Raw genomic sequence first — 24,865 nt, forward strand, 5'->3', positions numbered from 1 at the left:
TCTGCAGTGAATGGGTGCCGTCAGAATGAGAGTCCAAACAGCTGATAAAAACATCACAATAATCCACACCACTCCAGTCCAGCACAAATCCATCATTACGGCACTTTAAACTGTCAGTTCTGGCCAAAATCCAAGTCCATAATCTATAATAACGCATCCTCCAGTGAAAACGCCAATCTCCTGTTGTCTCTCACATCAAAATCCAGCCACACATTTGTTTAGAGCTGTTTTGGCTTGTAAACAGTGCTTGATCTGTGCAGATTTCTCTCCTGATTCAGACCAAAAAAAATTATTCACTTGGAGCAAGCATTATGGACTTTTTTGTTTATTTTATTTTATTTTAGCAATGATTTGAAATTAAAGGAATAGTTCAATCAAAAATGAAAATGATTTTAATCACCATAAAGTTGTTCCAAACCTGTATGAGTTTCTTTCTTTTGTTGAACACAAAACAAGATATTTTTAAAAATGCTGGTAACCAAAGAGTTGACGGTAGCCATAGCATGTTTTGCCATGCTACTGTATGTAAGTCAATGGCTACCATCAACTGTTTAGTTCCCCACATTCTTTAAAATATCTTTCTTTTTTTGAGTTCTACAGAAGGAAAATACTCATCCAGGTTTAGAACGACATGAGGATGAGTAAATGATGACAGAATTGAGATTTATTAGAATTTAGATGACTTATGATGGATTTGTTTCTTACAAACACACAGCTTTTGGCTTCTCCAGATGTTAACTGATGGACTGGAGTGGTGTGGATTATTGTGATGTTTTTATCAGACTCTCATTCTGACGGCACCCATTCACTGCAGAGCATCTGATACATTTCCAGCAGATTTGTATTTTTTGGTGAACTGTTCCTTTAACTCGCTGATGCTGGTGTTTACTACTAAAACCCATTTGTAAGCATTTAGGTAGATGCTACATCCATGACCCTTGACTCTTTGACCCATTATTTTAGAGGAATGTCCTCTTTAAATGTCATGTTTATTATTTATAACAACATAAATTCAACATGGCTGATGAAAGTGCTCATGCATCAGCCTCTGAAATATTTACCATGACTTTCTATTGCAGTGGACAGATTGTACCTCTCAGAAAAAATTGGGTAATGGTTATCTACTTGCTTTTGTAATGCATTAGAGGGTTTAAGCAGTTTCCCTGGTTAGCGAATGACAAATGCGAAGGCCAAACAAATGCTGTTCATTGGTGTGGATCTGACAAAAGAGGCAGTCGTGATGTAGTTAATCGTGCATGAAATTGAATGATTTGAGTCAAATTGATTTTAGATACTCACACATAACCTTTGAACAGGTTGAGGTTGTTGTTGGGGTTTTCACACACTACAGTACTGTCAAATGTTTGAGGCTGAAATGGTTCACACTGAAAGACACGAGAGAAAAACATGAGGATGTTTTTTCCTCCGGGCTGTTCAACACATGAGCAGAGTCTGTCCTGTACATGTTTTGTGTGTCACTCAGAATTGTATGACAGGTATGCAGGTGTTTGGGAGTTGTTAGTGATCTATTACACAGTCACACTTTTACACAATCATGGAGTTATGCTTTATGAACTTATCAGTAGAGTCAGTAGATCTGTATAATGAAACTTCAGTCAAGAACTATAAAAGCATACAAAAGGTAGGGATTTAAAAGAAAAAAAAAAAAATATATATATATATATATAGTTTGGGGTCAGTAAGTTTCTTTTGTTTATTTTTTTAAATAAATAATACTTTTATTCTGCATTAATCTATTCAGGATTCATTGATTAAACTGATCAAAAGTGAAGGCAAAGACATTTATAATGTTACAAAAGATTTATATTTCAAATAAATGCTGTTCTTTTAAACTATCTATTCATCAGTGAATCCCGAAAAATAAAATGTATCAACATTTCAATCAAATATATCAACATTTTCAACACCGATAATGATCAGAAATGTTTATTGAGCAGTAAATCAGTATATTAGAATGATTTCTGAAGATCATGTGACACTGAAGACCACACAGTTAAAATATATTAATATATTACAATTTTAAATGGTAAAACTACTGCACAATAGTAGTGTTTTTACTGTATTTTTGATCAAATAAATGCAAACTCTGTGAACATGAGGCTTTCAAATATTCAAAAAAGTTATTTAATATTATATTATTTAATATAGTATTTTTTATTTTTTTGACAGAGGCAGATATATTACATACAGTAAACTTAAACAATACATATTCTTTTTTAATAATGGTCTTGAAAAATCAAGTTTGTCTTGAAATCTGTTTTGATTTTTTAACACAAACATTTCTTTTAAAATATTTTTAATCTTGTCAAATCTTTGATATTTTGAGCAAAATGTGAGATATTTTTTTAGATTATTGGGATCTTTTTGAGAAAATAAAAATTGAGCAGCACAAGACCTATGTTTTTTCTTCACAACACTCATTTTTTATATAAAACACTGGTTCTCAGGGGTCTGGGACCCTTTATTTCAATTAAATGGTTTAAATTATCTTAAAAAATACATTATTTAAATTAAATTATTAAAATATGTTTAAATATATAAAATATATCATTTTATATGAATATTATTAACAACGCATTTTTTACATTTTATGTTCAAATGCATTATTTGAAAACAATTTAACTGAATTAAAGTGCAAAAAAAACTAAAATGTTTTTCTCCCTCAATAACAAATGTTAATAATAATATATTATTGTTGTAGTTCTATGAATATTATATTATAATGGTATATTTAACTTGATTGAATACTTTATCAAAGACCTTCATGAATATTCCCGTGTGTGTCCTGATGTGTGTAGCTGTAAGCTTTAATGCAGGTATTCTGTGATTCTTCTTACCAGAGCAGAAAAGCCTGGCACCACCTTCCTCTGTTTGAGGTTGGTCTCTCCGTCCAGATTGGCTGTTTCCATGTGACACACTCCATTAGGGTCGGATGTGTGCAGGAGCAGGATGTCAGCTGAGATGATCTGGTTAGAGAGCACTCTCACAAAATCCCCCACACGGACATCCTTCCATCTCCTCTCCACGAAACACTTCTGCTTCCTGCGAGAAGAGCAGAATTAATGCCTCACACTCAGCTCTTCTCATGCATTCTGGGCTCTCAGTGTCTGTCTATTACATATAAATGCACAGACACACTTAGACGCCATCAGTATGATTATGAATACATGAATGTAGACAGCATAAATGAATGATAACTTGCAGTGCAGGGTAGATTACTTACAAATTATAGTCTGCTACCGATTGCAAATTAGATTACAAAAATTGTAGTTAGTAAAGTAATCCATTACATCACACATTTTAGGTAACATAATCAGATTACTGTTGATTTATCTCATTGATTTAAATAGGATCATCTTAAACCATATCGATACAAAGAGTAAGAAAATATGTTTAAAAATACAGAGAAAAAGAAAATATATTCCGTTTGCTGTTACAACATGAACCGCATTAAACTTTGTCAAAAAATAACAACAATCAAAATAAAAACTTATTGTGTTAATGTCAACCATACTGAAAGAATGTATAAAACTATTTTAGAAAGGAAAATGTAAAAGATTGCATAAATTGCAAGAATAATCTGTAATACAGGTGTATATATATATATATATATATATATATGTATATATATATATACACACATACACACACACACCATGTATTTGTGTATGTATGTGTGTGTATATAAATATATATATATACAGTCATGTCCAAAAATATTGGCACCCTTGGTAAATATGATCAAAGAAGGCTGTGAAAATTAATCTGCATTGTTAATCCTTTTGATCTTTTATTTAAAAAATTCACAAAAATCTAACCTTTCATTGGATAATAAGAATTTAAAATGGGAGGAAATATTATTATGAACTAAATGTTTTTCTCAAATACACGTTGGACACAATTAACGGCATTAAACCCCCCCAAACAACATGTGGTGATGTAGGGGCTGTTTGACCATTTTTTAAAAGGTTTTCTGACCCCGAGACTCAACTATTTTCTGCTATTTTCCAGCTGTGGTTCTTGGAGAGTCTTTAGCCACTCAAACTCTCCTCCTCACCGTGCATTTGGACGATATAGAGACACATCCTCTTCCAGGCAGTTTCGTAACATTTTATGTTGATTGGAAATTCTTAATTATTGCCCTGATGGTGGAAATGGGAATTTTCACTGCTCTAGCTCTTTTCTTAAAGCCACTTCACTGATTTGTGAAGCTCAATTCCCTTTTGCTGCACATCAGACATATATTCTTTGGTTTTTCTCATTGTGATGGATGATTAAGGGAATTTGGGCTTTGTTTTCCCTCCTATTTATATTTCTGTGAAACAGGAAGCCATGGCTGGATAATTTCATGTTCATAATCACCCTGGAGTGCTCAAAATTGTGAATATGAATGGGAATATATTTCAGAGATAGTTTACTCACAAGAATTTCTAGGGGTACCAATAATTGTGTCCAACGTATATTTGAGAAAAATATTTATTTCATAATGATATTTCCCCCCATTTTAAATTCTTATTATCCAATGAAAGGTTAGATTTTTGTGATTTTTTTTAAATAAAAGATAAAAAAGATTAACAATGCAGATAAATTTTCACAGCCTTCTTTGATCATATATATATTTGCCAATATTTTTGGCCATGACTGTATATACTGTATATACACACACACACGTACATATGTTTGTGTGTGTGTGTATAAACTTGAGCTCCAGGTTTTTAACCATGCACAACCTGCTTAAAATGCAACTTTTGAGGTCATGCTTATTGAATAAAACTAGATGAGTTTGCATCTCCTGGTATGTCTCAATGTCAGCTGTCAGTGAAGAGCAAACAGCTGAAGAATCCTGCTGTCAGAATGTGAGCGTCAGGTATGCTGCTCTACACGCACGACTGGGCTGGGTGGTTCTTTACTGACAGATGTCACACCTCACACACAAAGCCTGACGTACAACAGAGGAGCGATTTTAAACACAACTTCAGGGTGGAGCTCCCGTCTTCTCCTAAAATAGCTGTGAAGTTACACGGGAGTGTTTTGACATCTCATTGAATGTTTATGCAAGCAGTGAAGTCTGGGTGAATCTCACAAAAACATTCCCAGGTCATATTTCACCACAAAAATAAAATAATAAAATTAGAAATTAAGAAAATTAAGCCTTTAATAACATTAAGATTTGAATTATAATATTTTCATAACTATTAAGGGTAACACTTTACAATAAGGTTCCATTTGTTAACATTAGTTATAGCTATCATGAAAAATATTTCTAAAGTATTTTTTAAATCTTAGTTAATGGTAATTTCAATCTTCACTAATACATTATTAAAATCAAAAGTTGTATCTGTTCATATTATTTAATGGAGCTGAGCTAAGATGAACTAACAATGAACAGTTTAATAACTCAACAAAGAATAAAATAATTACTGCAACAAACATTCTGCTCATAGTTAGTTAATGCATTAACCAATATTAACTAATTTAAACTTATTGTAAAGTCTTGTGGAATTAATTACAAATAAGGGCATTAGATTCCTGTTAATGCATTTAAAAACAATTTTTTTTTTACTATATTATAAAAAAAATTAGATACTTTCACATTAAAGTATTTTTTTTAATCATGAAATTATATTTATAAAAATATTCACATTACAGTAATATGAGATTTTTCTATTGTTAAATTTTTTAATAACAATTAAGCACAATTAAGGAGATTAGATTCCTATTAATGCAACATAGTATTATTTTTTTACTGAATTACAAAAAAAAAAAATATTTCACCACATTTTTTGCATTACAATAATACGCATTGGCAGGGAATATATACTTATTTGACTTGCAAATGTCACAATACATTTTCTGTATTAAAATTGTTTTCTTTTGATGTTGACACACGAAACAACCTGCTCTTGTCAAATAATGGTCAAATTTAATATTCAGTCCCCACGGCTGGGCAAATTATTTCCACTAAACACCCCCTTTTCCTTAATGCAAATTTTAATTTATTTCACCAAAGTGGAAGCAATTAATTAATTTAGATGTTTTTACTAATAAAACGGCTGACAAAAGAATATTAGCTCCCCAAATCAGACAAGACTAATGCTGTTTTGTGCCAAGCAAGCATTTCTCTGAATGAAGTGGCTGATGTCTTTTTCAGATAGTGGTGTGAGATAAATCTTGCGCTCCTCCAGAAGGACTCACTGTTTGCAGTCTGTGATTAGCAAGACGTCTTTTTCTGGCATTTAACTGTCAGTCAAAATGTGTGAGTGTGAAAAAATGATGATGTGCGAGACAAACACCTGCTCTTGAATACTCTATCTTTGAACGACTGACGACACCTCATAGCATTTCACTGCAATTTTAACTCGCTGCATCCACACATTGTCTTTAAAGTGAAAAACCACAGTGCCTAGAGTTAAAATATAATCATTCACAGCATGCAATTTACAATAACAATTCACCATAATCAATCATAATCACCAGTTCTGCTCTCTAACTGTACGTCCTCATCCTATCCCTGCCACAATCTAATCCACCAATATATCTGCATTCCTTTCAGTTAAAAGGCAGGGTATAGACCTCTGAGTTCACATGACAGGCATCAATGCATACAGTATGTGGGAAAGGTGCATGCATGTACTGAAGCGTAACCATTTGCAAAAGGTCGGTGTGATTCAACAGGAAAGGAGGCATTAGTTACACTGCATCCTACTCACATTTTTGTGATACAAATGCATGCCATGTCAAACGTCAAAGCTTGTGCATGCTAATCTGAGTCAGCCAACCTGGCAACTATCTGTTAAAGTTTGCCATTGCTTGCGGCAGATGTATTTCTTAATGAAAGTTTGGGGGCAGCATGTTCTATCACAAGGAGAGGGATCTATAAATAACTACCTGCCACACTCCTGACAATTCTTCCTGCATCCCTCCTCCACACCAACTACCCCTCTCCTCTCCATACATATGTCCAGGAGCCTGATTACAGACTGCAAGCCAAAACCTGCCTTTTATTAGGGGTGCTTGCTAAAGCATGCATCACTATTATTGTTGCCAGAGGTGTCATGCCCATTCAAACTGCCCTCTGAGATCTTTTTATGCAACTTCCAAAAGATATTTTTACATTTGACAAGTACAGAATGGTTCACACAAAAATGTAACTGCACTCACCCTCAGGGCATCCAAGATGTAGATGAGTCTGTTTCTTTATCAGATTTGGAGAAATGTAGCATGCCTTCACTTGCTCACCAATGGATGCTCTGCAGTGAATGGGTGCCGTCAGAATGAGGATGAATTTATCAAAACATCTGATAAAAACAACACAATAATCCACACCACTCCAGTCCATCAGTTAACATCTTGTGAAGCCAAAAGCTGCTTGTTTGTAAGAAACAAATCTTTATTATTAAGAGGTTTTTAACTTTTAACCATCACTTCTGGACTAAATAATCCATAAAAATGCTTCCTTCAGTTTCGGACATATTTCTCTCCTGATTCAGACAAGGTACATTTTTAACTGGAGAAAGCAAAATTACAGATAGAGAGTACTGGTATTTACACAATGGTATTTCGCTACAATTTGAAGTAAAAAAAATGTCTTGATGGATTTATATGTAGCAAACTTTTGTCTTCTCCAGATGTTACCTCATGAACTGGAGTGGTGTGGATTATTATTGTGATGTTTTTATCAGCTCTCATTCTGACGGCACCCATTCACTGCAGAGCATCCATTGCTGAGACACTGATGCAGAGACACATTTCTACAAACCTGATGAAGAAACAAACTCATCCTAATCTTGGATGGCCTGAGGGTGAGTAAATTTGAATTTGAAACTATTTCTTTAATAGTCTCCCATAAGGTTGTCGCATTTTGTTGAAATATGTCATTTTGTGATTTTTCTCATTTGTCATTGTCATTTTGTAAAATCACTATAAAACATCATTTTAAAAAATGATAATTTGTCAACAACACAACCAAAGAGATATGTATTATACTGTCAATCAGCTTTTTCCTATAGTTAAAACGTATTTATGAAGACACTGCAGTTATTAGTACAGTGAAAGCTTAAGTTTTTTTTTTTAGTTTTTTTTTATAAACTAATCATTTTTATTTGTGTGTTTTTTCCCCCCATAGTACACAAGCAGTGTTATTAAAAAATCAATTCCGGCACCCTTTCATGAAAACGCAGGGCAATCACTCAGAGTCAAGTTCAGTTCAGTCAGTCATGCCACAAAATTACATCACAACTCACAGTCTTAGGAAAAAGTGCCAGAATTTTCATTATTGACCCCTCAAAAAAAATTAATAAATAAATAAAACTAGGTGCATGAAGCATAGTATGAGGGGGCTGAACAAACCAAAAACTCTTAGTGTTACACTTCATTAAATAATCCATCTCATATCTAGACAGCAACTACAGTACCTAGCAACATCCAAGCAACCACCCAGAACACCTTAGCATCATGGCAGTGAGTTTTACTTGAGTGAGCACAACTCTTCAGAAAGTGTAGAAGTCCTATTTACTAAATGAACATGAGGACTAGCTACTTATTTTATTGAATATTGCACAGTAGGAACAATTCTCAGTAGAAGTGAATTAAACAGCCAAGATGGAATAAGCATCACTTTGTCTGCCCTGAGCAGTTTTAATGAAAGGGGGTTCGACTATGTGTGTGAACAATATTATAAAACGCCCTCCCTTTGGGGTAGAATAGGAACTAATCAATCATAACCGCTGGAGGAAAGCACCACAGTTCATTCAAGTCCAAAATGGGAGGGAAACGTGCACATTACAAGCATTAGCAACACTTTACAGCGTAAAACCGTGTGAAGCATTAGATTAGCGTAATGATTTTGTTGCTTTCAGACAGAAGGTCCCCTTGTGGAGCCAGTGTAATGAGGGATTGTCTGACTGCTGGGAACCGTTTGAAATTGAATTGTTTATTTACTGGTATGAAAATCCAGCATGATAAAGCAATGTCATAAAGAGAAAACAGGCCTTACAAAGAAACTGAATAAAAACATCGCTACTGGTTGTCGTGCGTCATGGGGCATAAGCACAACAGATGTTGCCTGTACATTTATTCTCTTGCTAGACTAAACAACACAAAACATGGCGTATTTAAGGAACATCACACGATTGCACAAATTATATTGCTTTTATAGTACAATAGTTCAATATACAAGTAGTTTATATTGAACTACTTACATTTTAGACACTATATTATCACTGTTTTTGCCTGGCAAATGAAAACTTTGAAATGAAACTATAGCAGAATCAACTGTTGCTGTGAGCAACACACAGTAGTGGTGTTTTGATCCTGAATCAGAAAACTGGTTATGTAAATTATTCAATGACTCACTCGTATGAATCACAGTTTATGAACAAATCGGTTAAATTAAAGATTCCATGGATCACTCATAAAGACATGTTAGTAGTACAAAAAGGAGAAGGGTCTGGCCGCAGACTTGCACTTGCACTCTCAGACACTTGTGCTTCCACGAGTGACATCACTTGCAGTCTTTTTTCTTTTGTTCAATTTATTGATTATTTTTTGTTTGAATCGCTCAACATTTTATAACAGTAGCTAGGTGGTGAAGACAAGAAAAAAGAAAGTAAATTATAATGTCACTTGCAATCGCCGCTTGCACTCTCCGCTGCCTGCGACGTCACTTGCATTCGACACGAATCGAGTGGGTTGCCAATGGAGACCAGAAGGCTGTGGTAGTAAAACGATTCAAACTTATTTAGTACAGTAACGAACAGGGTCCTGCAAATAAAAAAGACTGCAAGTGACATCAACCACGGAAGCGCAAGTGTCTGAGAGTGCAAGTACTGAGAGTACAAGTGTCTGAGAGTGCAAGTGTCTGAGAGTACAAGTGTCTGAGAGTGCAAGTACTGAGAGTGCAATTACTGAGAGTACAAGTGTCTGAGAGTGCAAGTGTCTGAGAGTACAAGTGTCTGAGAGTGCAAGTACTGAGAGTGCAAGTGTCTGAGAGTGCAAGTGTCTGAGAGTACAAGTGTCTGAGAGTGCAAGTACTGAGAGTGCAATTACTGAGAGTACAAGTGTCTGAGAGTGCAAGTGTCTGAGAGTACAAGTGTCTGAGAGTGCATGTACTGAGAGTGCAAGTACTGAGAGTACAAGTGTCTGAGAGTGCAAGTGTCTGAGAGTACAAGTGTCTGAGAGTGAAAGTACTGAGAGTGCAAGTACTGAGAGTGCAAGTGTCTGAGAGTGCAAGTGTCTGAGAGTACAAGTGTCTGAGAGTGCAAGTACTGAGAGTGCAAGTACTGAGAGTACAAGTGTCTGAGAGTACAAGTGTCTGAGAATGCAAGTACTGAGAGTGCAAGTACTGAGAGTACAAGTGTCTGAGAGTGCAAGTGTCTGAGAGTACAAGTGTCTGAGAGTGCAAGTGTCTGAGAGTACAAGTGTCTGAGAGTGCAAGTACTGAGAGTGCAAGTACTGAGAGTACAAGTGTCTGAGAGTGCAAGTGTCTGAGAGTACAAGTGTCTGAGAGTGCAAGTACTGAGAGTGCAATTACTGAGAGTACAAGTGTCTGAGAGTGCAAGTGTCTGAGAGTACAAGTGTCTGAGAGTGCATGTACTGAGAGTGCAAGTACTGAGAGTACAAGTGTCTGAGAGTGCAAGTGTCTGAGAGTACAAGTGTCTGAGAGTGAAAGTACTGAGAGTGCAAGTACTGAGAGTGCAAGTGTCTGAGAGTGCAAGTGTCTGAGAGTACAAGTGTCTGAGAGTGCAAGTACTGAGAGTGCAAGTACTGAGAGTACAAGTGTCTGAGAGTACAAGTGTCTGAGAGTGCAAGTACTGAGAGTGCAAGTACTGAGAGTACAAGTGTCTGAGAGTGCAAGTGTCTGAGAGTACAAGTGTCTGAGAGTGCAAGTGTCTGAGAGTACAAGTGTCTGAGAGTGCAAGTACTGAGAGTGCAAGTACTGAGAGTACAAGTGTCTGAGAGTGCAAGTGTCTGAGAGTACAAGTGTCTGAGAGTGCAAGTGTCTGAGAGTGCAAGTGTCTGAGAGTGCAAGTGTCTGAGAGTACAAGTGTCTGAGAGTGCAAGTGTCTGAGAGTACAAGTGTCTGAGAGTGCAAGTACTGAGAGTGCAAGTACTGAGAGTGCAAGTACTGAGAGTACAAGTGTCTGAGAGTGCAAGTGTCTGAGAGTGCAAGTACTGAGAGTGCAAGTACTGAGAGTACAAGTGTCTGAGAGTGCAAGTGTCTGAGAGTGTAAGTACTGAGAGTGCAAGAACTGAGAGTACAAGTGTCTGAGAGTGCAAGTACTGAGAGTACAAGTGTCTGAGAGTGCAAGTACTGAGAGTACAAGTGTCTGAGAGTGCAAGTGTCTGAGAGTGCAAGTACTAAGAGTGCAGGTACTGAGAGTACAAGTGTCTGAGAGTACAAGTGTCTGAGAGTGTAAGTACTGAGAGTGCAAGTACTGAGAGTACAAGTGTCTGAGAGTACAAGTGTCTGAGAGTGTAAGTACTGAGAGTGCAAGTATTGAGAGTACAAGTGTCTGAGGGTGCAAGTACCGAGAGTGCAAGTACCGAGAGTACAAGTGTCTGAGAGTACAAGTGTCTGAGAGTGCAAGTACTGAGAGTGCAAGTACTGAGAGTACAAGTGTCTGAGAGTGCAAGTGTCTGAGAGTGCAAGTACTGAGAGTGCAAGTACTGAGAGTACAAGTGTCTGAGGGTGCAAGTACTGAGAGTGCAAGTGTCTGAGAGTGCAAGTACTGAGAGTACAAGTGTCTGAGAGTGCAAGTGTCTGAGAGTGCAAGTGTCTGAGAGTGCAAGTACTGAGAGTGCAAGTACTGAGAGTACAAGTGTCTGAGAGTGCAAGTACTGAGAGTGCAGGTACTGAGAGTACAAGTGTCTGAGAGTGCAAGTACTGAGAGTACAAGTGTCTGATAGTGCAAGTGTCTGAGAGTGCAAGTGTCTGAGTGTGCAAGTACTGAGACTGCAAGTACTGAGAGTACAAGTGTCTGAGAGTGCAAGTACTGAGAGTACAAGTGTCAGAGAGTGCAAGTACAGAGAGTACAAGTGTCTGAGAGTGCAAGTACTGAGAGTGCAAGTACTGTGAGTACAAGTGTCTGAGAGTTCAAGTACTGAGAGTGCAAGTACTGAGAGTGCAAGTACTGAGAGTGCAAGTACTGTGAGTACAAGTGTCTGAGAGTGCAAGTACTGAGAGTACAAGTGTTTGTGAGTACAATTGTCTGAGAGTTCAAGTACTGAGAGTGCAAGTACTGAGAGTGCAAGTACTGAGAGTACAAGTGTCTGAGAGTACAAGTGTCTGAGAGTGCAAGTACTGAGAGTGCAAGTACTGAGAGTACAAGTGTCTGAGAGTGCAAGTGTCTGAGAGTACAAGTGTCTGAGAGTGCAAGTACTGAGAGTACAAGTGTCTGAGAGTGCAAGTGTCTGAGAGTGCAAGTGTCTGAGAGTACAAGTGTCTGAGAGTGCAAGTGTCTGAGAGTACAAGTGTCTGAGAGTGCAAGTACTGAGAGTGCAAGTGTCTGAGAGTGCAAGAACTGAGAGTACAAGTGTCTGAGAGTGCAAGTACTGAGAGTACAAGTGTCTGAGAGTGCAAGTACTGAGAGTACAAGTGTCTGAGAGTACAAGTGTCTGAGAGTGCAAGTGTCTGAGAGTACAAGTGTCTGAGAGTACAAGTGTCTGAGAGTACAAGTGTCTGAGAGTGCAAGTGTCTGAGAGTGCAAGTGTCTGAGAGTGCAAGTGTCTGAGAGTACAAGTGTCTGAGAGTGCAAGTGTCTGAGAGTACAAGTGTCTGAGAGTACAAGTGTCTGAGAGTGCAAGAACTGAGAGTACAAGTGTCTGAGAGTGCAAGTACTGAGAGTACAAGTGTCTGAGAGTGCAAATACTGAGAGTACAAGTGTCTGAGAGTGCAAGTGTCTGAGAGTGCAAGTGTCTGAGAGTACAAGTGTCTGAGAGTGCAAGTGTCTGAGAGTGCAAGTACTGAGAGTGCAGGTACTGAGAGTACAAGTGTCTGAGAGTACAAGTGTCTGAGAGTGCAAGTGTCTGAGAGTGTAAGTACTGAGTACTGAGAGTGCAAGTGTCTGAGAGTGCAAGTACTGAGAGTGCAAGTACTGAGAGTACAAGTGTCTGAGAGTGCAAGTACTGAGAGTACAAGTGTCTGAGGGTGCAAGTACCGAGAGTGCAAGTACCGAGAGTACAAGTGTATGAGAGTACAAGTGTCTGAGAGTGCAAGTACTGAGAGTGCAAGTACTGAGAGTACAAGTGTCTGAGAGTGCAAGTACTGAGAGTACAAGTGTCTGAGGGTGCAAGTACTGAGAGTGCAAGTGTCTGAGAGTGTAAGTACTGAGAGTGCAAGTACTGAGAGTACAAGTGTCTGAGAGTGCAAGTGTCTGAGAGTGCAAGTACTGAGAGTGCAAGTACTGAGAGTGCAAGTGTCTGAGAGTGCAAGTGTCTGAGAGTGCAAGTACTGAGAGTGCAAGTACTGAGAGTACAAGTGTCTGAGAGTGCAAGTACTGAGAGTGCAGGTACTGAGAGTGCAAGTGTCTGAGAGTGCAAGTACTGAGAGTGCAAGTACTGAGAGTACAAGTGTCTGAGAGTGCAAGTACTGAGAGTACAAGTGTCTGAGGGTGCAAGTACCGAGAGTGCAAGTACCGAGAGTACAAGTGTATGAGAGTACAAGTGTCTGAGAGTGCAAGTACTGAGAGTGCAAGTACTGAGAGTACAAGTGTCTGAGAGTGCAAGTACTGAGAGTACAAGTGTCTGAGGGTGCAAGTACTGAGAGTGCAAGTGTCTGAGAGTGCAAGTACTGAGAGTGCAAGTACTGAGAGTACAAGTGTCTGAGAGTGCAAGTGTCTGAGAGTGCAAGTACTGAGAGTGCAAGTACTGAGAGTGCAAGTGTCTGAGAGTGCAAGTGTCTGAGAGTGCAAGTACTGAGAGTGCAAGTACTGAGAGTACAAGTGTCTGAGAGTGCAAGTACTGAGAGTGCAGGTACTGAGAGTACAAGTGTCTGAGAGTGCAAGTACTGAGAGTGCAGGTACTGAGAGTACAAGTGTCTGAGAGTGCAAGTACTGAGAGTACAAGTGTCTGATAGTGCAAGTGTCTGAGAGTGCAAGTGTCTGAGTGTGCAAGTACTGAGACTGCAAGTACTGAGAGTACAAGTGTCTGAGAGTGCAAGTACTGAGAGTACAAGTACTGAGAGTACAAGTGTCAGAGAGTGCAAGTACAGAGAGTACAAGTGTCTGAGAGTGCAAGTACTGAGAGTGCAAGTACTGTGAGTACAAGTGTCTGAGAGTGCAAGTACTGTGAGTACAAGTACTGTGAGTACAAGTGTCTGAGAGTGCTGATATACCAAGATGGCGCCGAGCATGGCAGCCGTGTTGCGAGCTCCAAGAAAACTCTGCAGTTTTTCTTATGTTTCTTATGTTTTATTTGTTATTTTGTTGTTTCACGTGTTAGATGTTGTCAGTATAACTGTCTACGATAGACACACGCTTTTAAACATTGGTTCCTTCGTCGCGCAACGCAAACCGGACTTTGAGTTCCTGAACGCCGGCGCCTTGTTTACAGACACCGCATCAGAGCCCTTTGTCTGGGCCGCACGATCGCGACCGAGGAAACGCCGCCGGAAAAGGGGGAAGAGAGCCGGCGTCCTTGTCAGACTCAGACGCCGTCCCCTCCGACCTCCTCTCCCAACTATTTTGCTGGCTAACGTTCAGTCACTGGACAACAAACTCTGTGAACTGCGGGCACGCATCTCATACCAACGGGAAACAAGGGACTGCTGCATTATTTGCCTCACAGAAACCTGGATGTCTGCAGTGGTTCCAGACTCAGCCATCGAGCTTACGGGGTTCTCCGTGCACCGCTCGGACAGAACGAAAGAGCTCACAGGGAAAAGCAGAGGTGGGGGCGTCTGTTTATTTATCAACAACTCGTGGTGTGATGAACGGAACCTACACTCTATTAAATCCTCCTGCTCCCCTGATCTGGAATTTCATATGCTTCTGTGTCGACCATTCTGGCTACCGAGGGAATTTACAGCGATCATAATCACAGCTGTTTACATTCCCCCTCAAGCCAACACAGACCAGGCACTCAAGGAACTGTACGGGAATATAAGTGAGCAGGAAACCGCGTACCCAGACGCAGCGTTTATTGTTACGGGGGACTTCAACAAAGCCAACTTCAGAACAATAGCTCCAAAATACTTCCAACACATCACCATCAACACGCGTGGTGATCGTGTACTTGACCACTGCTACTCTCCATTCCGGGACGCCTACAAATCGCTCCCCCGCCCACCTTTCGGCAAATCGGATCACACTTCCGCTCTGCTCCTGCCTGCTTATAGGCAAAAACTGAAACGAGAAGCACCCGCCCTCAGGACAATTCAATGCTGGTCGGACCAATCAGACGCTATACTACAGGACTGTTTTGATCACGTGGACTGGGACATGTTCCGGGCAGCGTCTGATGACGACATAGAGGCGTACTCAGATACTGTAACGTGTTTCATCAGGAAGTGTGTAGAGGATGTAGTACCGACAAAAACAATCCGCATCTACCCCAACCAAAAACCGTGGATTAACAGCGATGTTCGAGCAGCCTTGTCAGCGCGGACATCTGCCTTTAAATCCGGAAACTCTGACGATCACAAACAAGCCAGTTACGATCTCAGGAAATCAATCAAAGCTGCCAAACGACAATATAAAAACAAAGTTGAAGAACAATTCAAAACCAACAACGCAAGAAGCATGTGGCAGGGTATCAACAACATCACAGATTTCAGAGGGAATAAACCAGCTACTGTGAACATTGCCGCCTCTGTACCGGACGAACTTAATCACTTTTATGCTCGTTTCGAGGCTCACAACACCGCCCACACAGAGCGCGCTCCCGCGGCTGTAGCAGAAGAGGCGAGCGCACTTTCCTTTTCTGTCGCAGATGTAACCCGATCCTTCCGACGGGTGAACATCCGCAAGGCTGTGGGTCCCGATGGCATCCCAGGCCGTGTGCTCCGAGCATGCGCATTCCAACTGGCCGGGGTTTTCACAGACATTTTTAACCTTTCCCTCTCTCTGTCTGTGGTTCCCGCATGCTTCAAAAAATCCACCATTGTGCCCATACCAAAGAAAAATAAAATCACATGCTTGAATGACTGGAGGCCCATTGCTCTGACACCCATCTTCAGCAAATGCTTTGAGAAACTCATCAGAGACTACATCTGCTCTGTGCTGCCTGACTCACTGGATCCCCTACAATTTGCATATCGCAGAAACCGTTCCACAGACGACGCTATTGCCTTCACCCTGCACACTGCTCTCTCCCACCTGGAAAATAAGAACACCTATGTGAGAATGCTGTTTGTGGACTACAGCTCAGCATTCAATACCATAGTGCCTGCCACACTGGTCGAGAAGCTCCAGACTCTGGGACTAAACGGATCTCTGTGCAGCTGGATCCTGGACTTCCTGACAGGCAGATGTCAGGTGGTCAGAATGGGCAACAACACTTCATCCCCGCTGACCCTCAACACTGGTGCTCCTCAGGGCTGCGTCCTCAGCCCACTCCTGTACTCCCTGTACACACACGACTGTACAGCAACACACAGCTCCAACGTCATCGTCAAATTTGCTGACGACACAACGGTGATAGGCCTGATCACTGACAACGATGAGAAGGCCTACAGAGAGGAGGTGAGAACCCTGACTAAATGGTGTCAAGAGAACCACCTCTCACTCAACATCGACAAGACCAAGGAGCTGGTGGTGGATTTCAGGAGACAGAGGAGAGAACACACACCCATCACCATCGACATGACACCTGTGGAGCGAGTAAATAGCTTCAAATTCCTCGGTGTTCACATCACTGAGGATCTCACATGGTCCGCTCATACAGATGCAGTGCTGAAGAAGACACACCAACGCCTCTTCTTCCTGAGACGGCTGAGGAAGTTTGGAATGAGCCCCAGCATCCTCAGATCATTCTACACCTGCACTGTGGAGAGCATCCTGACAGGCTGCATCACCGCCTGGTTTGGAAACAGCACTGCTGGCAACCGCAAAGCTCTGCAAAGGGTCGTGCGAACTGCCCGTCACATTGTTGGAGGTGAGCTTCCCTCCCTCCAGGACATCTACACCAGGCGGTGTATAAAGAAAGCCCGGAGGATCATCAATGACTCCAGCCACCCGTCCCACAGACTGCTCTCTCTGCTGCCCTCAGGAAGACGTCTCCGCAGCATCCGATCCCGCACTAGCCGACTGAGGGATAGCTTTTTTCCTCAGGCTATCAGGCTAATGAACAGTAAAAACTAATACACCCTACAGCACACTCCCACTTTACAATATACCACGCACTGCACTTTAATTCCAATACAGTTCAAACTGGACTACCAGTACACTACTGCACAAATACAACAATCTTTTTGCCAGCACTGGATACCATCCAATGCACATCCATGACATTTGCACATCCGGTTTATATATAATCTGCTGCATCTTCGCATATTACTGTGTGTATATAACGTAGAATGTGTACTACATACTGTGTATAATGTGTATCGGTAACTGTATGTCTGTCTAATAGTACACTATGTGTACTGAGTATATGTATGTGTATATTACACATTGTCATCTGTATAAGTCTGTACGTATGTATGGTAATGTCTATATGTAAATTGTTTATATGTAAATTGGTTCTGCAGTGTCTGGAGCACGCTCTCAAGAATTTCACTCACGAAGGCACACGTGCTGTGGTGATGTGACAGTAAAAGTGATTTGATTTGATTTGATTTGATTTGATTTGAAGTACTGAGAGTACAAGTGTTTGTGAGTACAATTGTCTGAGAGTTCAAGTACTGAGAGTGCAAGTACTGAGAGTGCAAGCACTGAGAGTACAAGTGTCCGAGAGTGCAAGTACTGAGAGTGCAGGTACTGAGAGTACAAGTGTCTGAGAGTGCAAGTGTCTGAGAGTACAAGTGTCTGAGAGTGCAAGTGTCTGAGAGTACAAGTACAAGTCTGCAGCCAGACCCTGTTGGCAAAACGTTTAACAGTGTACAGCACTGTTATTGTTCTAGTTACAGTCTACATATAATAATGGGAGAAACTGAGATTTATGAACCAATTGCTTCACAAAATCAATTGAAGTGTTCGAAACACATTGTTAAAACCTGCTGGTCAAACTGGTGTAAATGCAATGAAAACTTAAATCTTACAATTGTTTCAAGAAAGTCTAATGTATTAAATGTAATCGAATCATCAAATACCATTAAATATGAAACATCCGTATATTATTATTTTAATCATTTGTTCATTCAAACAATATTAATTCAATATAAACTCTAGTTTAAAACAAAAGTAAGCAAAGGTTTTGTAGCTTCAAAAACAATGACGCAGTACTCCGAAAGCACCCATCACTATCTATAATGGCTAATTAATTAAATATTTCATAGCTTACTTCCACATTGAAAAATAAAGTTAATAATTCCAATTGACACAGAATATTCAACAGCTGGAAGAAACTGCCACTTATCCAAGAGTTCCTGTGCCCTCATACAGCATTAACAAAATCATGCCATCTAAACGCTACACTGGTTGATCTGATCACAGATAGAGTTGCAGGAATGATATCTCCTCTCTAACTGAACGGTGCTGCGCTAACAACCTTGTGCTGAAATGAAAGAACTTGCATCATCAAAAAAGCTCACCAAAGGCTCTTCTTCTTATGACAGCTCAAAAGTTTTGCCGTATCAAAGAACGAACGGCTTCAGTTCTATAGAACAGCGATAGAAAGCGTATTAACTTTTTCAATAACACTGTGGAATGGCAACTCCACAGATCAGCAGAGGAAGTTGGAGGACAGTATTGTGCTCCCTTCCTCGAAAAGCATTGACTACCATCTCAAAGCAAGCAGTGAAGGACTGAAATTTCAGGATTCTACATACAGTAATACCTTCCACAACAGCACTTACTGTAAGAACATCCAAAATCTTCATTCCTCCACTCACACTGTAAAAAGTAGTATACTGCAGTTGTTACCTTAAAGTGCTACTTATTGGTTAGTTTAGGTACTTTAGGTTGATTTACTGATGTTAGATAATGTTTTTGCTTTGAACAAAACAGCTTATTTAGATATGACCCCTTTTACGTTACCATTTCATGGCTTTTTTTATTATCTTATGTTGATGCTGTTTTTAATATTTGTTTTGTGCTTGTGAAGCACTTTGAGTTGCATTTTATGCATGAAAAGTGCTATACAAATAAATTATTATTATTATTTCAAGTATTTTATGTGCACTAAAGGAATAGCCCCCCCCCCCCCAAATAAAACAAAACATTTGCTGAAAATTTACTCACCCTCGAGAAATCCAAGACATAGATGAGTTTGTTTCTTCATCAGATTTGGAGGAATGTAGCATTACATCACTTGCTCATCATTGGATCCTCTGCAGTGAATGTGTGCCATCAGAATGAGAGTCCAGAAGCCAGAAGAGATGGTTTAAAGTTAAAATGCTTTAATGATGGATTTGTTCCTTGCAAACTCACCCCTTTTGTCTTCTCAAGATGTTAACAGATGGACTGGAATGGTGTGGATTACTTGTGGATTATTGTGATGTTTTTATCAGCTGTTTGGACTCTCATTCTGACGGCACCCATTCACTGCAGAGGATCCATTGATGAACAAGTATTTCTCCAAATCTGATGAAGAAACCAATTCAAGGTGAGTGTTTTTTTATTTATTTTAGAAAATTTATATTTTTGAGGAACTATTTCTTTAGTGCACACAAAATAAATTTATTCCAGAAATATGCATTGAAATGGTAACCTAAAAATTAAAATGAAACTAAACTGGTTTTGTTACAGTCAAAATAAAGTTTTCAGTGATGCCATATAAGAACCATTTTGGGTTCTAAACAAACAAACAAACAACTTTCAGTGGTCAGTTATTAAAATAACCATTTTTATTTTGTCTGAAAAAATTTTTAATAATCTGAAGAACCTTTTAGAAAGAACTGGCTCTGCAATGGAAAGAAACCATGTTAAAGGTTCTTAATGGAACCATCAAAGTCAATAACGAACCTTTATTTTTAAGAGTGCACCTGCATCTGTGTGATCATAACTTATATTTAAGCCACAAAGCGCTCCAGTACATCCACTATAATGCCACTCCACAAGGCATTACATTTTAATAAAAGATTATAAAGTCTTTTCTTCGGAATAACATGCATTCACATACAACAAGACCAGAAACAAGCATTAAGAATGTTAATAAATAAGGTCAATAAATAAATGCATTCATTCATATTTCATGTTGACATTATGCCTGCCATGTCTGAATAACTATAACCCAGCTGTCCAAAACTGAGACGTGCTTTAAACAACAGCAAACACACACTGTGAATAATAGAAATGGCAAAAGAAGCAGCTTTTCTAACAGCCCCTCTGGGCACGACAGGCATGTCAGGACAGCAGTAGGTTTGAGTTTCGGACTGACTCCTGTGCCGCTGGGCCACCTGGGCTCCCCGTATGGAAACACTCCGGGAATCACAAAATTGAGCAGTGGCATAGCTCAAAATAAAATGAAAGAGACTAAGTAACCATGGCAATAAGTGATGGATTTGGAATCTCTTTTGGAAGTAAAAATATATCTCAGGGTGTACCTGTGACTGCTGCGAAATCTCTCTCTCTCTTTCTAACCCCTATCTCTCAGTCCTTCCACCTCTCAAGTGTGGTGAATTACTTATTTTTTCCCACCAGCTATTCAGTCATTTTAAAATAGATCTAAACGATGCCTTCTCTGTCTACCCCTCTGATGCAACACAATGATGAGGATCTCGTCAAAATGCACACAATGCGTCGGATGCAAGACATTGTGCAGCTCTTCAAAAGAAGGAAAAAATCTCCCACACAAATTTTATTTCTAGGTCAAAAATTCCCATGGGGTTTCGAAACACAGATGAAGTGAAACACAAATTCAAGCGAGCCTGCGCCACGACAGAGCTCACAGAAAGAGATGGAGGAGAGAGAGAGAAGGAGGGATGCAGAGAGGCAAGAACGGTTGCAGAGAGCAAGAGACATTTGACATTAGTCACTGTATAAGCACCAGCTATTTTATTTATTTGATATACTTTATTAAAACCTACACACATTTTCCATCATAATACACTTAATAGAGGTGTTCAGTACAGACAGATAAGGGATTTATGGGCTGCTTCATTGATCTGCACTACACTGTTTAATAATTGTTATTTTAGCCTATGTAAATACATCCCAGATGGACACATTTTTATATATGATATGATATAGTGATAAAGATTATAGTGAAACGATTATCAACTTTTTAAAATGTGTCCAATATTCTATTCTCTTATTTTTGGATGACATTTTTGAATGTGTTGTGCAAACAAACCCTGTTTATTAGCATTTAGCATTCATTTTTAGTGTCTTAACATTTAGCATGACATGAGTGCCATATTTATTGTTATTTCAAAACATAAAACTGCTGTTTTTCAGTGATTCAGAATTGATATGATGGTTGATCTGATGATTTTAGCTGTACAAAACCTGTCTGTTATGCTGCTCGATATTGCTTGTATTGGTTATAATATTAAGTAACTTATTATCATAATCATAAACACTAAACATAAAATAAACATTAAAATAGTTTTACCATTGTTATGTCTTATTTCATATTGTTTATTGTTTCACATTCACAGAAAATAGCTTACTTCCACACTGAAAAATAAGGTGGATTTTTTTTGTGTTTAAGTAATCAATCACATTAACCCAGTGGTTCTTAATAAGAAGATTATAACTAATTATCTAAATTAATAATTAGTAAATTATTATTAATTATCACACTTTTATTAATCACAATAAACCAGTGGTTCTCAATGGGAGGGTATTTAAAAAAAGTTATTTAAAATTATATATAATTATATATAAACATTATATGTAAAATTGCATGTAAATTAAATTAACATCTAAATTAAAATTCTAAAAAATACATAAAATCAGGATGCAAACAGTATTTATTTTTATCTTTCCTGAATAATAATTGTTTTTTTATTGAAGAACATACAGTACAATACAGAACATAACTTCTGGAATAACTCAATGAAAATAGTTATACAGTAGTTATTTATTTTGATTTCCATGTCAGCATCTAAAGCTATCTTCTTAATGAAAATATCAAATTAATTAACCACATTTAAAAAAGGTTTGAAAACAAGCTGATTTAACATTAAGTGAAAAAGAAGCGAACTCCCCCCAGAACATGTTTTTAATAGCCAATTTTCCCCGGAACGTGATTGGGTGGGTTTTATTATGCAGACCTGGCAACCCTGCAAAGGGCCTTTGAGTCAAAAAGGATGAGAACCACTGCACTAAACCAACATGTTAAACTGACAATATATTTTATGTGTGACCCTGGAGCACATAAGCAGTCATCAGTAGCACAGGTATATTTGTAGCAATGTCCATTGTATGGGTCAAAATGATCCATTTTTCTTTTATGCCAAAAATCATTAGGATATTAAGTAAAGATCATGTTCCATGAAGATATTTTGTAAATTTGCTACTGTAAATATATCAAAACTTAATTTTTGATTAGTAATATGCATTGCTAAGAACTTCATTTGAACAACTTTAAAGGAGATTTTCTCAATATTTAGATTTTTTTGCACCCTCAGATTCCAGATTTTCATATAGTTGTATCATAACAAACCATACATCAATGGAAAGCTCATTTATTCAATTTAAAAAAATTGACTGGTTTTGTGGTCCTGGGTCACATATAATAATCTACAGGAATCATTTTAATAAGACTAGTAGGCTAATCATTTATTTTAGGTTTACAGTAGTGATCTGTTTACCTGCTGAATATGAAGCAGGGCATATTGTTGAGCTGTTGATCAGTCTGGTACCTCCGGAAGTCCTCCCAAGCATCCTTGACAGCGGTCAGTGCCAGGATGACACAAATGGGAATGAGAGCCACCTCTGGCTGGAACGCATTCACCACCGGGACAAAATTCAAGATGGCCAGGCCCACAAAGTAAATGTTGGCCATACGGTGGAACTGCTCGAATAAGTTCATGGGGATGAAAGACCATAGTCTGTATTTGTTGGTTTTGATGGCGTTGCCCTCATACCGGCGGTTCGGCTGCTCACGTTTCTTCAGATCTTCAAAGGGTAAGTTGGAGACCACTGTCCTGATGGGTCTGTCTGCGTCTCGGTGCCTCGTCCAGCTGTGCCTAAGAAGGGTCAGAGGGTTTGACCAGGTCATGATGTCTCAGCTGAAACAAACCTCCCCTGCATGAGCTTTAATAGAAATCTTGAGGGTCCTCTAAGAAGCTGCCCTGCACGCCTCTCACGTCACCTGTACGAGTGAGGCTAAAAAAGAAGTACAGAGAAAAAGAAAGAGTGAGTGAGAGAGAAAGAGAGAGAGAGAGAGAAGTGGGTTGAGTCTACACCTGTTAAACTCCTCTGACCGCTCTCTGTGGGAACAAACACCTGTCTGAGGTGAAGGTATGCTGTCAGAGCACTGCATGCCACAAAATCAAAGATTCAAAGACACAACAACACCACACTGACCCAATTACATTAATCAAAGCTCTGAGCAGCATATACTCCAGCTCAATGCAGCCGTCCACAGAAATAATAACAGTGTATCCTCTTATGTTCACTACAGACACAACGCTCAATCTAGCAGTCAAAAGCCTGGGCACACTTGACTGAATATGCTTTATTAAAAAATAGGGGAAAAAAACAACATTTTGTTCTAAAGGCTTGAAATTACTGTATATTTCTTGATTACACTCTCAGAAAAAAACGGTAAAAAAGCTGTGACAAGGCCTTTTTTTTATATAACTACAGTGACAGCTTTTGTACTAATTGGTACAAACAGCTATGTATTTCTTTTAAAAACAATCACCTTTATTAATTCATTATTTAATTGAATTGAAGCAGAAAGTAAAGGAAAAGCAATTTTTTTTTTTTAAATCCAGCGTTAATGTGAATTAGTTCAGTTACAAACATATATGTGTGTGTGTGTGTGTGTGTGTGTGTGTGTGTGTAATACACAATGATACACTGTTTTGGCTTTATAGTTATGGCTTGTTTAGAATTTTTGATCATAATTTCATTTTCATTTCCTAGTTTAATGACTTTACTAGTATTAGTCAGTATTCAAAAGTTCATAAAGGAACAAACACGATGAACAGGACTGGAGATGCTTAGGTGGCAGGAATCTGCATGTGCCCATATAATGCAGACAGACTTGTTTGCAGGCTGATGTCACTGTTTCCAGCAGTATCATAAAGACCAATGTGTTATTTTACCTGAAACGAGAACAAAAATTTAAATCCTGTCTATCACCTCCACTCAGCCCATACTAATTATATATTACAAGTGCAAAATTGATAAGGTTTGTCAAGTCTTGGTTGATGGCCCAAGTCAAAGGAGAAAGTCTGGTCTCTAGATATGAGTCAGGTCAAGTCTACAAGATTTTGGGGTTTATTTATTGGTTAAAACTGCAAGTCAAATCACTTGGAAAGGAAAAGCGGTAACACTTTATATAATAAGTTTCCATGTGACTGCATTAGTTAACATTAACTATCAATGAAACATAAGCATTTATTAATCTTAATATTTCACTATTTCAAATTATTATCATTAATAGAATCAATCAAAACTTGTATGTTAATATTATTTAATGGACTTGAGCTAACAAGAATTAACAATGAATAGTTGTATTTATTGCTGGAGATAAATTAATAGTCTAACAAATAATAAGACAATGTGATAAACAAAAAAAGTACAGAATGTACTTCTTATTGCTAGATAATGGATATATATTACCAATA

The 24,865-nt window shown here is 38.6% G+C and overlaps 1 protein-coding gene across 1 annotated transcript; it reads right to left on the bottom strand.

The window, feature by feature from the left end:
• Positions 1–342: 342 nt before the first annotated feature.
• Positions 343–23,389, bottom strand: LOC306883323 (phospholipid-transporting ATPase VA-like). Its single transcript, XM_079438501.1, has 3 exons — positions 22,877–23,389; positions 2,859–3,063; positions 343–1,385 (listed from the first exon to the last, which is right to left on the bottom strand). The coding sequence occupies exons 1-3, from the start codon at positions 23,284–23,286 to the stop codon at positions 1,296–1,298; spliced, it is 705 nt and encodes a 234-aa protein (XP_079294627.1). The 5' UTR covers positions 23,287–23,389; the 3' UTR covers positions 343–1,295.
• Positions 23,390–24,865: the final 1,476 nt, after the last annotated feature.

Source organism: Barbus barbus (assembly GCF_936440315.1).
Source record: "Barbus barbus genome assembly, chromosome: 17".
In the NCBI taxonomy this organism is placed as follows: Eukaryota; Metazoa; Chordata; class Actinopteri; order Cypriniformes; family Cyprinidae; genus Barbus; species Barbus barbus.

Bases quoted from the DNA above. Each gene is read 5' to 3' on its own strand.
- LOC306883323 (XM_079438501.1), bottom strand. From the start codon at position 23,286: ATGACCTGGTCAAACCCTCTGACCCTTCTTAGGCACAGCTGGACGAGG. The intron at 3,064-22,876 runs GTAAACAGATCA...CTCTTCTCGCAG, and splicing joins CCCTGCTTCATATTCAGCAG to GAAGCAGAAGTGTTTCGTGG. The intron at 1,386-2,858 runs GTAAGAAGAATC...CGTGTCTTTCAG, and splicing joins TGCCAGGCTTTTCTGCTCTG to TGTGAACCATTTCAGCCTCA.